This window comes from Suillus discolor, assembly GCF_016758755.1.
Source record: "Suillus discolor strain FC423 chromosome Unknown F5147scaffold_79, whole genome shotgun sequence".
Classification (NCBI taxonomy): domain Eukaryota; kingdom Fungi; phylum Basidiomycota; class Agaricomycetes; order Boletales; family Suillaceae; genus Suillus; species Suillus discolor.
In genome coordinates this window covers 183,819-195,992 of record NW_024541326.1, presented here as the reverse complement: position 1 = coordinate 195,992, position 12,174 = coordinate 183,819, and the positions used below count along the sequence as shown (strand labels likewise).

At 46.5% G+C, this 12,174-nt stretch overlaps 6 protein-coding genes across 6 annotated transcripts; 1 reads left to right on the top strand and 5 right to left on the bottom strand.

Moving 5' to 3' along the window:
• Positions 1–199: 199 nt before the first annotated feature.
• Positions 200–924, bottom strand: F5147DRAFT_719762 (uncharacterized protein). The gene is made up of 2 exons (XM_041438777.1): positions 417–924; positions 200–386 (listed from the first exon to the last, which is right to left on the bottom strand). Exons 1-2 carry the CDS (start codon positions 827–829, stop codon positions 332–334), a joined length of 468 nt encoding a protein of 155 aa, XP_041287567.1. The 5' UTR covers positions 830–924; the 3' UTR covers positions 200–331.
• Positions 925–1,408: 484 nt separating this feature from the next.
• Positions 1,409–2,428, bottom strand: F5147DRAFT_657196 (uncharacterized protein; the record flags this gene model as incomplete). Its single annotated transcript, XM_041434235.1, has 10 exons — positions 1,409–1,435; positions 1,458–1,475; positions 1,530–1,580; positions 1,637–1,691; positions 1,765–1,798; positions 1,859–1,881; positions 1,935–2,024; positions 2,096–2,154; positions 2,218–2,273; positions 2,407–2,428. 10 exons carry the CDS (start codon positions 2,426–2,428, stop codon positions 1,409–1,411), a joined length of 435 nt encoding a protein of 144 aa, XP_041287566.1.
• A 1,700-nt stretch (positions 2,429–4,128) lies between these two features.
• On the bottom strand, positions 4,129–6,441 carry F5147DRAFT_408457 (putative halogenase). Its single transcript, XM_041429648.1, has 12 exons — positions 6,345–6,441; positions 6,177–6,292; positions 6,021–6,117; positions 5,919–5,961; positions 5,817–5,863; positions 5,425–5,761; positions 5,073–5,378; positions 4,872–5,025; positions 4,706–4,818; positions 4,600–4,652; positions 4,475–4,545; positions 4,129–4,423 (listed from the first exon to the last, which is right to left on the bottom strand). The coding sequence occupies exons 1-12, from the start codon at positions 6,360–6,362 to the stop codon at positions 4,198–4,200; spliced, it is 1,581 nt and encodes a 526-aa protein (XP_041287565.1). The 5' UTR covers positions 6,363–6,441; the 3' UTR covers positions 4,129–4,197.
• Positions 6,442–6,982, bottom strand: F5147DRAFT_408456 (uncharacterized protein). Its single transcript, XM_041429647.1, has one exon. The coding sequence runs from the start codon at positions 6,807–6,809 to the stop codon at positions 6,522–6,524; it is 288 nt and encodes a 95-aa protein (XP_041287564.1). The 5' UTR covers positions 6,810–6,982; the 3' UTR covers positions 6,442–6,521.
• A 729-nt stretch (positions 6,983–7,711) lies between these two features.
• F5147DRAFT_763876 (uncharacterized protein) lies at positions 7,712–9,023 on the bottom strand (the record flags this gene model as incomplete). Its single annotated transcript, XM_041440668.1, has 6 exons — positions 7,712–8,043; positions 8,089–8,185; positions 8,245–8,323; positions 8,399–8,627; positions 8,860–8,889; positions 8,977–9,023. The coding sequence occupies 6 exons, from the start codon at positions 9,021–9,023 to the stop codon at positions 8,010–8,012; spliced, it is 516 nt and encodes a 171-aa protein (XP_041287563.1). The 3' UTR covers positions 7,712–8,009.
• Positions 9,024–9,916: 893 nt separating this feature from the next.
• Positions 9,917–12,135, top strand: F5147DRAFT_642346 (major facilitator superfamily domain-containing protein; the record flags this gene model as incomplete). Its single annotated transcript, XM_041433085.1, has 14 exons — positions 9,917–10,074; positions 10,132–10,158; positions 10,211–10,239; positions 10,296–10,344; positions 10,395–10,472; positions 10,524–10,608; positions 10,657–11,009; positions 11,060–11,156; positions 11,212–11,404; positions 11,460–11,517; positions 11,569–11,600; positions 11,663–11,680; positions 11,731–11,798; positions 11,858–12,135. The coding sequence occupies 14 exons, from the start codon at positions 9,917–9,919 to the stop codon at positions 11,927–11,929; spliced, it is 1,317 nt and encodes a 438-aa protein (XP_041287562.1). The 3' UTR covers positions 11,930–12,135.
• Positions 12,136–12,174: the final 39 nt, after the last annotated feature.

Below are 12,174 nucleotides of genomic sequence, written 5' to 3'. Positions count from 1 at the left end.
ACTACTTAGTACTGTCCCCGAGATTGCTTCGGCGAAGACCCGAGTCAGCACTTCCAAGCGGAGTGTCCGTGACGGTCCGTCTCTGTTGCGATGAAGACAATCTTGGCGGTTATTACCAGGTGCGCAGGGAGCGGACAGAAAACGGAAAGCTAGCGGGCACGTTGGCGGGGTTGATTGGTTCAAAACATCAAGTGGAGTTTACTGTAGAGATACGACACTAGGTTCGTCACAGGTCACAGCCCTTAACGAATCGAATCTATTTGGTGTGACTGTCACATGAATTTTTGGTGGGACGAAGCTAATTTGTGACATATGGGAAAAAAAACATAGGTTATGCGCTAATGGGACCAGAAATCATCATACATCGAATTTGCGATGCGTCTACGCTTTCCACGCCCGTAATCAACCTTCAGAACACTATTCGAGCCACTCTCCACATCTTTGGCAGTAATGTCACCCACATCATAGACTTCGGAGTGGTTTGAACACAGAAGTCCGCCATCTGCATCGATACGGCAGTCAGAACGGACGTGTTCACCCCCGGAAGCCATATGATCAAGGAGTGCATCCATTGGCACGTCACTGGCATCGAGGTCATGCTCGCTAGCATCGTCGAAGGGGGATTCGGCTCCGGTAGTATCAGTGGCCTCGTTCTCTGACTCGGAGTTTGTTGCCTGGTCAACGCTGACAGTCTTGTACTGAGCAGTAGCAATCCTCGTCCATCCAGCTGGATCATTCTTCTGAACAAATTCCACTCGTTACCAGTCAGCGCTATGCGAGGCGAATCCATGACAGACTGAAGCAAGTTGCTTGAATCACGAAGCAGCATGTCAGATGGTTGCAAACGGCGTTGCGAGCGGCGAAGCACTACGATCCGCAGGCGAATCTATTTGGGTAAGGTCACAGGTCACCTGGACATTCGAACCTGTAAGACTAAGCGTGACATCGTCACGGGCTGCACGTGACGAACCTAGTGTCGTATCTCTACAGTATACTCTGCTCCGAGTCGGAGTGCCGTTGGCTGCCCTCGTGTCTCAGACGGCTAAATCTCTGACATTCTGAGTTGTGAATGCACTGCGTGTTGTCAAAATTTCCGACGGTAGATACCTGGCTGGAATGTGACCCCAGGGTCAAGTTTTAGCCGTTTCTGGACCTATGGTATGAACCGGCTTCCAGACGGTTGATTTTCCGGATTTCAATCACCTCGAAGACATCGTTTGGCCATCAAGTTCGAGCCGGCTGCTACCATGGGTCCAAAACGACACCATACATATATATATAATAAACCACATATGGTGTACACTTTATTTAATAATGATTTTAAATATTGTGAATATGCATTAATATTCCATTTAAATTGCGAATACATGGTAGCTATATGAAATACAATGATGATGCCACCCGCTCGCTACACCTCTGGCAGCCTGACTATATGCTACATAGATGTATGCACGCACGCACTGGCGAGGGAGAGGCTACACGAGGTATTCATTGGGGGTCAAGATAAAAATCAACAAAGCCAGACTTACAGAGAAATGATAGACGTTGTTGGCTTTTGTCAAGGTTGTTTTCTCGCTGTTCTACATTATGGCTCGCGTTGGTGCTAGCAATTTCAGAGTAGAAGAGAGTTGCTCACATTGATATTGACGGAGGTCGCGGCGCTGATGACCTTCCCACTCTCGACCTGGGCCCTGGAGCAAGCAAGCGGCAAGCCTATACCATATATAAGCGACTTTCAAGACTATTGATCTTGTCATTACTTACTGGGTTGTGTGAGTTTCAGTAGCCCAGTATGGACCTGGAAAGAGGGCTCATATGTAAGTCGGCAACTTGGCAGCAAGAGAATAGGAACACCCACCCGACTTCCCGAATTTGCTGACCCTGAAACAATTGCAAGGTTTTGAATAATGCCTAACAGAAGTATACGCACTTACCTCCAAACTATCAGAAAGAAGTCCTCATAGAGACCGCCCAGATTGGGACTCCAGGCGAGCATAATCGTGACCTCCTTGCCAAGGTCGTTGCTGCGGAACGTTGGGTGAAATTTTTGTGCAAAGCAAGTTCACGGACACTCACAACTGGAAAGTCAAATTACTGACGAAGGGTCGGGGTGACAAGTAGTTGAGATTGAGTGTGGATTGAAGAGCTCGAGTTCTGTAGTTAGAGTCTCAGCAAGCAGGCTTTTATCTTGATATTCTCGAGGTGGGTAGGTCTTACTGCTAGTCTTCGTTGGAGAGTACCCTCGTCGGTGCAGTCGGGTGCCCAGTCAGATACTGCATTATTCTAACCGTGATAAGTGAGAACAGGTGTGGACTTGAAACATGATATAGCAGTCATCCCCAACAGTTGTCGAGCGTCAAGAACAAGGTAAATTTAAACTCCGTGCATCTTGATCTGAACACTTACCGTGCGGCACAGCTTCATTCATAATTCGTATATATATGTTAGCTGCAGGTTATGTACAACTGAGTCCAGGTGGATGTAGCTAAAACGTAGATAGTACGCAGGTGAGAGTGACTCTAAGTTCGAGCCATTGTTGACACCAGTGGTAATTTAAAGGGTCAAATTTCCGACATCGTAAAAGTTGGCTAATATTTGATGGCTTCGACGTGGCTGAAACCTTAGGTACCCCCAGATTCTCAGCCATCTCTAAGCCGTCGGAATTTTTGGACAACACGCAGTGATGGGGTTAGTAACTCACGTAACGCTTCAGAAGCTTCAAATTTTAGTCCGGAACCATGTAGCAGAAAACGCCCAATGAAGTAACCAAAACTAGTACTACTACCTCTTGCTACAATCACTTATACCATATGGAGCACGTCACTAATCTCCCCATGTTCTCTTCCGACTGAATCTTTTTGATTCTCCCGGAAGGATTAATGACCACACGATATCGTCGCATTCATCGTCGGAAATGCGGAACAAATAGCATCGTCACAAGTTGGAATGCAACACCTTCATTAATATCGACCCCGATGTGTAAGTTGCATCACGGAATCATAGAGGAAAGGATTGAACTTCGTCGGCAGGGTTCTTGTTTACGGTTCATCGTACTGCTTGAATGATCACTAGCACTATTAGCTTTCATCAGTCACGATGGAAATACGGAGTAGAGTAGGAGTACAAATTTGTACAGTAAGATACAATACGAGTTAGCGAGAGCGTGTGGATGGCATAAACACTAGTGGCAATACTGGATTCTGGGTACCGTAGGGTTTGATGTCACAAGCAACATTGAAATTGATTGTATGACTAAGCACGCACAAGTCTGGGGTTTCCCCTTTGTTCTGTCGTTCGGTAGAATACGGAAACTTTTATCAGAAAACAGGAGTCGGTCACATACTCAAAGCTGTATACACAGATGAAAGTGATGGTGACCTTCTTACTGACCTTAAAGTTACGAACGACACCCGAGGAGACAGTATCAAGATTGTCCTTAAACAAAGGAGAAGAGGCATTCTCACAATCAGATCCAAGGCATATCCTCCTGCACGAGTAGTACTCTGAGTGGTTTTTAAGCCACTTCAACTCGAGGGGCTTGCCACAAAGAATGTCTTACCGCTGGTCCTATTAGAATACATTCTCACTGGCAGTTGTTCGAGGCCGCGAAATGAAATTCACCAGCAGGTGACAATTGCCTATTGCTGCAGCATATTCCTTTACGGACTACAGATCACAGGGGCAGACCATTGGCAAGTCAGCCATAGACATCGCAACCTCACCCTCTGCAGGGCTCACCCCATTCAATGTCTATGTCGTACTGTCGCGAAGCCGTGGACACGCGGCCGTGGCAGAATTCAGTTACCTCGAGACTGAATTGAAAAAAATTAGTTGATACATCCTTACGAGCCTATCCGCGCTGAGAGGAATGTGCGAAACTAGCAGCCCTTCAAGTTGATACGGGTGCGGAGGAATGGTGGAAGATTGTAGCAGGGTCACGAGTCTTCTCGAGAATATACCACAAGGCACAAGCGGCGTAGTCGCCGTAGCGCAGAAGACGCTTTAGTGTTACATAAAACGCAATTATCAACTTTGATGTGAATTGTCAGCTGGAGTGCAGTGACCTTGGCAAACAACGTCACGGTAATGAACAAGTTCTAAGAAGTATCTGATATTATAGGAAATACACCAGGTACTACCTACTGTGTTTATTATCGCCGAATCATGACTTCGCATTACTAGCACTAGCAACGCCTACTACGCTGTCACCAAACCCAATTTGCCTCGTTCTAAGACAGCTTTGAAACCAAAATGTTCCTCCGCGGCAAAATACTCCGTGGGGTTGTACATCGTATGAATGGGCTTTCGCGCGTTGATCTCACTCAAAACGATCTTAGCTTCTTCATCGGTATTTCCGAGCAAACGATCAATGTCGCCCTCTATCATGATTGGGGCGTCTGGGGAGGTTAGAGTAGGATCCAATCTATTGCATTTAGTATGGGATAATCTGGTAGAGTAAACGAGTAACTCTTACCTAGATTTGACTGCAGAGTGCATCTCTGGATCAGTCGGTGCAAAGATATGACGACAGAAGTCCATAGTTTTCTGTCAGGCGAATTGAGGATGACATGGAGATTAATCACATAATATCCGGAATACCTGGAGTTCATCTTCTGTTAAAGTCTTACCAACATCTGCTGTTCCTTGTATCACTGTATTCGGGTGATCAGAATTGGCAGTGATAGAAGAGGACATCGATTCTCACCCGGTCTGAGGATATCAAAGGCTTTGTCAAAATTGTCCTCATCCACATCGCTCATGACTGGCATGGCCTGACTGCGAATCTGTTTATAGGTCCCAAGGACGACGAGAAGGAACCTATGGCATTCATCACATTAGTTGGTATCACTCTAGTGACTGAGTTCACATGCCTCGTGTAAGAGCTGCCAATCTTTGAGGTGTGCCAACGTTGGGCATCCTCTTCGCTGGTTAGTCCTCGAATCGACGCAGCAATTGTAAGAGCAGCCGAAAGTCCTCCTGTGAAAGCCAAATGGACTCCAGATGAGAAGAATGGGTCGATGAATGCTTGCAAATTGTCAATTGCGAATATCACAAAAAAGCAAGTGATATACCTCCAGAATCCCCCGCCACGCGGAAATGATTCCCAGCATAGGAAGAAGCAGAGTAGCTGAAATCGCTCGCAGATTTCACAGCTTCCGATGTGCCATCGTTTCGAAGAGTGCCCTTTCCGATCAATTTGATGGCTCCAGGAGCTCTCCTTAATTCTTCCTTGTAATGAGCCAGAAGATTTGACCCAGATCCTCCCGATGCCGCACGGGAAGCCTTCTTCTTGCGGTTGCTTGACTCTTGATCAATCACGATTCCCACAGATGTGGATCCATCGTGAAGAGGGATGAACCAAGCCCATCCAGACTCGTCTGCAGAAATTAGGCTTAGCATGACGACTTCGACTTGCTTTCATACCTTCAAGTGCTTCAATCCAAACAGCATTGTCGCGAGTAGTACCCGGCATGTAAGAGTTAGTTCCATCCCAGTATCCCCAGCATGCAACGTTGTTGAGGGCTTGATTATAGCGTCTGTTCTTGAGGTACTTTGTGGACATGATCCCATTCCTTCCCGACGCATCGACTAGATAGTCGAAAGAGATATGGCCCTCTATTCCGGTGCTGGTATTCCTCCAGTTGGCTGAGACAGGTCTGTCACCCTCGAACTGAAGTTCAGTGACTCTTGTGTTATCGAATACGATCGCGCCACATTTTGAAGCATGGCGCAATAACAAATCGTCAAATTCTGATCGAATCTGCAAAATGGTCAAAATGGTGAGGCAGTAAGCATATCTTCAAAATAGTACGGACCACGTTCCAACACCCATTGGCTGGGTTCATTGCTATAAAATCTGTATCTGGAGCAAATGATCAATATTGTTGCAACAACGTGTAATGGCGAGTGGGGCTCACAGCCTTCCCGCTTGTACTGGTTCAGCTTGACTGCAGCACCAGGCTATGAAACGAGAGGGTCACCGTCTAATGTACTCTGACGCAGCGAAGACTATTCCGCACCTTAACTGTGAACCCGTGGTTCATGACCAATTCCTCCGCACCAATAAATGCCAAGAAACGGCGGACCGACGGGAGCAAGCTCTCGCCAATGTGATAACTAGCACAATCGTATATTGGCGACTGCGTATACGGACGGTATACATCATATGGACTGACCGAGGGAACTTCGCAGCTTCGAGAAGAGTGACTTCAAAACCTTCTCGAGCCAAGGCCGCAGCAGCGTAACTTCCGGCGGGTCCGCCACCAACAACAAGTATTTGAGTCGAGGTTGGCTAGCTAGGTTTTCAGCCTTCATAGTAAAAAGAACAGATATCGGCCGCTCACAACTGGTTGAATGGCCATTTCTGCGAAGGAGGTTGTATGAAAGAGACAGGTCGTAGGCTTAAGTTTCGAACAATGAAAACCGGTAAAACTGAGCTTCAGGGGGGAAGATCAACTGACTAGCTAGGAATATCTGGTGGGATAAAATACTGAATTTTCGATGGCGGAGGCGAGTTCACATTACCACGATAACCTAACCTTGCACCAAAAAAAATCGGGACAAATGGGCGAAGGGGCGACGAAACGGATCATGAGGCACGAACACTCTATCCGCAGCATTACCAGAAGAGAATCGGAACATGAGATCGACCCTATCCAAGACCTCAGCGGGAGGCTGGGTAAATAATCTGCAGCTACCGAGGGACTGGAGGCGACTGGTCCTACAAGTTTCAGCCAGTGAACCCAGCGACTCCTTATCGCAGCGCTAGAGCACCAAAAGAGAATTGGAACACCGCATGAATGGACCATGTCTTTGCTCCGGAAAGTTGGGTCCGGCTCATCGAATTAAAACACTTCACGAAGTTTCAGAATCTTTTTGCTGCTCCTTGTCAAAATTGTTGTGACAGCTGCGAGAATCCAAGGCTGTTAAGGGACGGGCCACAGGTGGGAACTTAAACGCTGTGATTAAGACCTTCATAGAGGGCTTGCGTCGAACCTACAGCCGCATGCCTTGTTTTGATTCTGACATCCTGCAGCCAAGGCAAACGATACTTTTCAGTGAATATATCCGACGTCCCGTCACAACTTACAAACTCATACACAGCTCCGATGCCAGAATTCCGCCATGATCCCACTATCACCAGGCACAAGAGCAGCTGTGTTGAAGGAGCTAGGTAAAGCACCGCGGATTTCAAGAATGGCTTATCGTTACCATAACTAGCGTTTCAGGCATAGCGTGATCCTGTTGATGGAGACTACCCGTGGAAAGAGTCAGAATATCATCCCTGTTATTCGTAACAAATTCTTCAGTGTTCTAATTTTCCTTAGTAGTAGTGAAGTACCTTTGAGCCATCGCCGTTCAACGTACGCGCCGGTATACAGCAATTTAATAACCCCAGCCGCACAATTATGAACAAATTGAGAGAACTTGGGGAAGTCTACGCTGCCTGTTGTACAAAAGATGTTAGCCTCTTCTTCGCCGGCAATTCAACTATTAGTCAGCTGTGAACATGTCATAAACCTAGAAATCTTGAAAATTTTCACACACCTTCAATACCACCAAGTACCCAAGTAGTATCAGTCATTTGTGAATAAATATGTCAGAAATGTGTCTTGGATTTGCTGTCATATATGTGCAGTAAGATGTGTTTGCAAGTACTATTGCGGTAAGTGGTAAAATTGTAGTACGGCGGAGTTTTAATTCTCCGTTGCTCTCGTCCTAGACTTGAATCAAGCTTCAACGTTGCAACTTCAGTTCACTCGGCCTTGATCAAGCCGACATCAAGCATCAAGTACTAATACTTACAGTCTACCTGTTCACCAGGCTATGCGGTCAGGGACGTTAGGACAGCATCTCATCATCCTTACGTTACCACCATGAACTAATCTGTGTCCTGAGTCGTAGGATAAATTCATCCCAAGCCCATCTTTCTCTACATGTTTCGAACCACAACATAGTCCCATCCTGATTCATCAGTCAGCATCGTAACCCTTGCACATCTGCCCTACTCATTGCTCGCGCTCGAGGTTGACGCGTTTAGAGCTGCATAAGAAGGCTGTTTATTCAGCGCGTACGTTACTCTCGTACCTTTCTCCGGATATCCCGACGTTACTCGGACAGCATCTGTTCGGAATCTTCGGATTGTGCCAGATCCACCCCGATCGGCTCACGAACGAAGACATACCTGTTTATTTAAGAATTTTTGGCGGCTAATTTTTTTTTGCGGCGTTCTTCCAGACTCACATCTTAATATCTTGCAGGCCCAGCTGGGCTGTCGAACACGTATGCCCTCGTACATCTTGAGAGGGTCGGGACGTTTTCGCTGCAATTTGCAGTGTTATGAGTGACGAGAAAAGTAGTAATAGACTTATGCGATAATTTGATCATGTGTTCTCACATCATTTAATCGCAGGCCTCGGCGCTGCTCCTTCTGCTGCTCATCGATCGTCTTTTTAATCTTGCACGCTCCACACATCACTTTCGGTCGTCCCTCTTTCTCATTTGCATAGGCCGCAGGGAGTTTCTTCTCGAAATCTGGGTGGGTATCAGAATGTCCCCACCACCAGTCTTTGGGCTCTTTGTTGCTCATTCTCAAAGCTGGGAGTGGGTGGGACACGACTTGATGACTTGATGTTGCATGGAGGTGATATCGCACATTGATATTACATTGATATTTGCGATAAGACTGATCTACGGCAAATGGGAGCCATCTTCTATTTTAGGTATTCTGCCATCGCCAGAACACTGCCACTGGCTGTAGCCCGAGGCTAGCCCATAGGCTTCACACGGCTTACTGTTGGCTCGCCACCGGCGGTAGAAACACTGTGTCCTCCGGTGGCACGAAAATAAATGACGTACTAGGAGAACAGAGCTGGGAGCGATACAATGCTGCAGGTGAATGGGTGGTATGTTGAAGCAGAAAGACCTCAACTAACAAACCGGTTTGCTATACAATCGTAGCAGCACTCAACGCACCAGCCCCCGACTCTCTCCGACCCGCTCAGTACGGTGCAAGAGTGCATGTTGCAATAGCGAACTCAAAGCGCCAAAATAATTCTACCATGTATGTCAATTATCTCCGAGTCTAGAATATACTCCAAATTTTAGAACTTCAACTTTATTCTGACGCATCCTGTGCACCGTCAATACGCCAGTTTATTCCATAGTACATATCTTGATCCGGGAAATCGGTAAGAAGTTCACATGCACATCGCAGGGAACCATATTATTAATGCATTTATCCAGCGTTCCGTGCGCTGACTAAGTTGAAACTTGAAACACGTACCTACGGTGTGTGAATCATGTTCTCCGCGGAACAGTATCTTCGCTACTCAAGGCCTTACTCATCGTTCCCAGAGTCAGATCACAGTCCGGGTCTGCCTCAGGGAAGAAGTGATAGCTAAGGTATTCTGATGGAGTGAGTCTTGCATGATAGGCTATATGTATATCAACTTACTCGGCCAAAGATGATTATGCTCGACTTCCCTCGGAGTCAGCTTTGGGAAACTGGATGGACTGCGCAAGATTAATTTCCGTTCGCGCAAGACTGTCTGTCTCTTTGGAGCAACACAGGAGAGTGGTCACGAAGTCCGCTGTCTCCTTGTGGAAGTTCTCGTCCTTCTGCTTGTTATCCCCGTTGATTACGCGTCCGTCTGCCAATCATAATATTGCATTGTCATCCGCCGATGTGCGACTGTGGGTGTGTTTCTAGGTGATTGTCTTGGTCATAATGATGTCGCGCCTTCAAGTGTTCTTGCTGGCTTGTGAATTCTTGATAGATGTGTCAGATCTCAAGTGCGGTGAATCACACATACTTAAATGACCACCGTAAGTGCTGTGTGATCACGTACCTATTGCTCCGTACAACGGCGTCACCTGTCTCAGTCGACAGATAGCGGTCGAAACCAAACCTCAAATGCTTTCTACAGAACCTCAGGCTACCCAAGGCTCGGACAATGAAGAATCAAAGGTCCCTGATGTTGAATCATCAGTCTCCAAGGACTCCGTCCTTCCTTCACAGTTAGATGAATTTCCTGAAGGCGGTCTTGCAGCTTGGTCCACTGCCTTTGGGTCGTAAGAAGACTCGATTTTGCAAAAGACGGCAAGCTGACTCTTACTTGATTTGTTTAGGTTTCTTATATTGTTCTGCGGTTGGGGGTGAGTATTTCACTCTACTATTGGTGAAGAATGGCTCTCTGAAAGTTAAAAGTTACACCACCTCCTTTGGTGTATACCAAGGTATTGCCGCATATGAAAGTGAGGATGTGACTTTATTCATACGACTTGCCATCCAGACTTCTATACTCAGCATTACCTCACAAATAAGACACAATTTGCTATTTCGTGAGTTGTCCTAGCTCCTCTATTGTTGGTATTATCGAGTTCTTTCGCAGATCAATTGGGAGCTTCAATGCATTTTTGGGCACCGCTGTAAGCCTTGTAGCAGGTTTACTGTATGACCGAGGTTATTTGTGGGTACAAGTATAAGTATGTCGGAGACGATACTCAGCAGGCTAAACTAGTTATCATCTTGTCATCACCGGATCACTTTTGCAGAGCTTATCTATCTTCATGCTATCATTGGCGAAGCCTAATCAGTACTACCAGGTAACATCCCTCGGCTTTCTGACGTTTTCGTTTTCTGACACTATATAGATATTCCTTACTCAAGGCTTATGCTCTGGTGTCGCGTTGGGGCTCCTGTACGTCCCGAGCCTGGCTGTCGTCTCTCATTATTTCAAACGGAAACGCACGCTGGTGATGACGCTCGTTATTCCGGGTTCATCGCTGGGTGCTATCATCCATCCGATTATGCTTAATAACCTCCTGAATGGGCAGCTCGGTTTTGCCAATACCGTACGTGCAAGTGCAGGGATGGTCAGCGCGCTGCTTTTAATTGCATGCTTGTGTATGCGAACCCGCCTTGATCCACCGACGACACCAGTGAATTACATTGCAGCAGCTAAAAAATGTTTTCATGATGTTCCGTTTATTTTCGCTCTAGCAGGGTAAGTCACAGTCTCTCTCGAATTTGTCCAACCGACTAATTTATATGCAGGGCCTTTCTTGTCCAGATTGGCTTCTACTACCCTTTATTCTTTCTTCAACTCGACTCTGTCAAGCACGGTATCGGCATCGACTTTTCGTTTTACTCTGTGGGATCTAGCATTATGCAAAAAGTGGTTCTCCTGCTGACTCTACGTTCACTAGCTCGTGATTTTAAATGTGTCCAGCTGTGTGGGACGAGTTACATCAGGGTACATTGCAGCGTATATAGGAGTCCCAAACTTAACCGTGATTTCGGCAATTATGTGCGGAGCGGTGATTTTGGGCACTATTGGATTAAGTAGCCTGACCAGCGTCGTTATTCTTGGTGTACTTTACGGCTATTCTTCGGGTGTGTGTGAGTAGTTTTCCGTTTCACTATATAGTTGAAGATGTGTTGATCGATCATACAGATAACGCAATGGTGGGTCCACTCGTGGCTGTCCTAACGCCCGACCCCTCTGAGCTTGGGTGAGTGATAAATTAAGTTTGGTCTGCGCAAACCATCTGATCTCGCCACAGTGGGTGGATGGGCATTTGTTTCTTCGTTGGTGGTGAGTAGGATCAGATTCACTTATAGATTCTATTGAATTTAATTTGCATACGTTCGCTACAGGATTTGGAAGTTTGATTGGTAGGTGCACTCGTGATATTTCTCGTTTCAACCTCTGACTGTTTATCTAGGAACCCCCATATCCGGTATTTTGCTTACATCAAATTATACTTGGTGGAAATCCGCTCTATTCTCTGGGGTGAGTTGACTATGGTTCCTGTTTTCTCCTTCCATTGACTCGGATTATTCGGATCACAGCTCGCTGCACTGGCCGGTGCCCTGATGTACAGCTTCATGGGTTTCATTTGCATCAGAAGAAATAAGTTCTAAGTGAGCGGCTTATCGTCGAACGCGGACCCATAGAAATACACGAGAATCATCAAAGCACGATAACACAGGCCTGTTTAGGCTGGTCTTGATAGAAGTTGGGGCACGGGCACGAAGCCAAAACGTTAAGTACGTTGATATAGGATAGAAGTGATTGCCGCTGCGCGGCTTGTTGTGTCACCAGAATTTGATTCCACAGGGATTCCCCTTCGTCTGGCCAGCTGCGAGAATTTGACGAAACAACGATA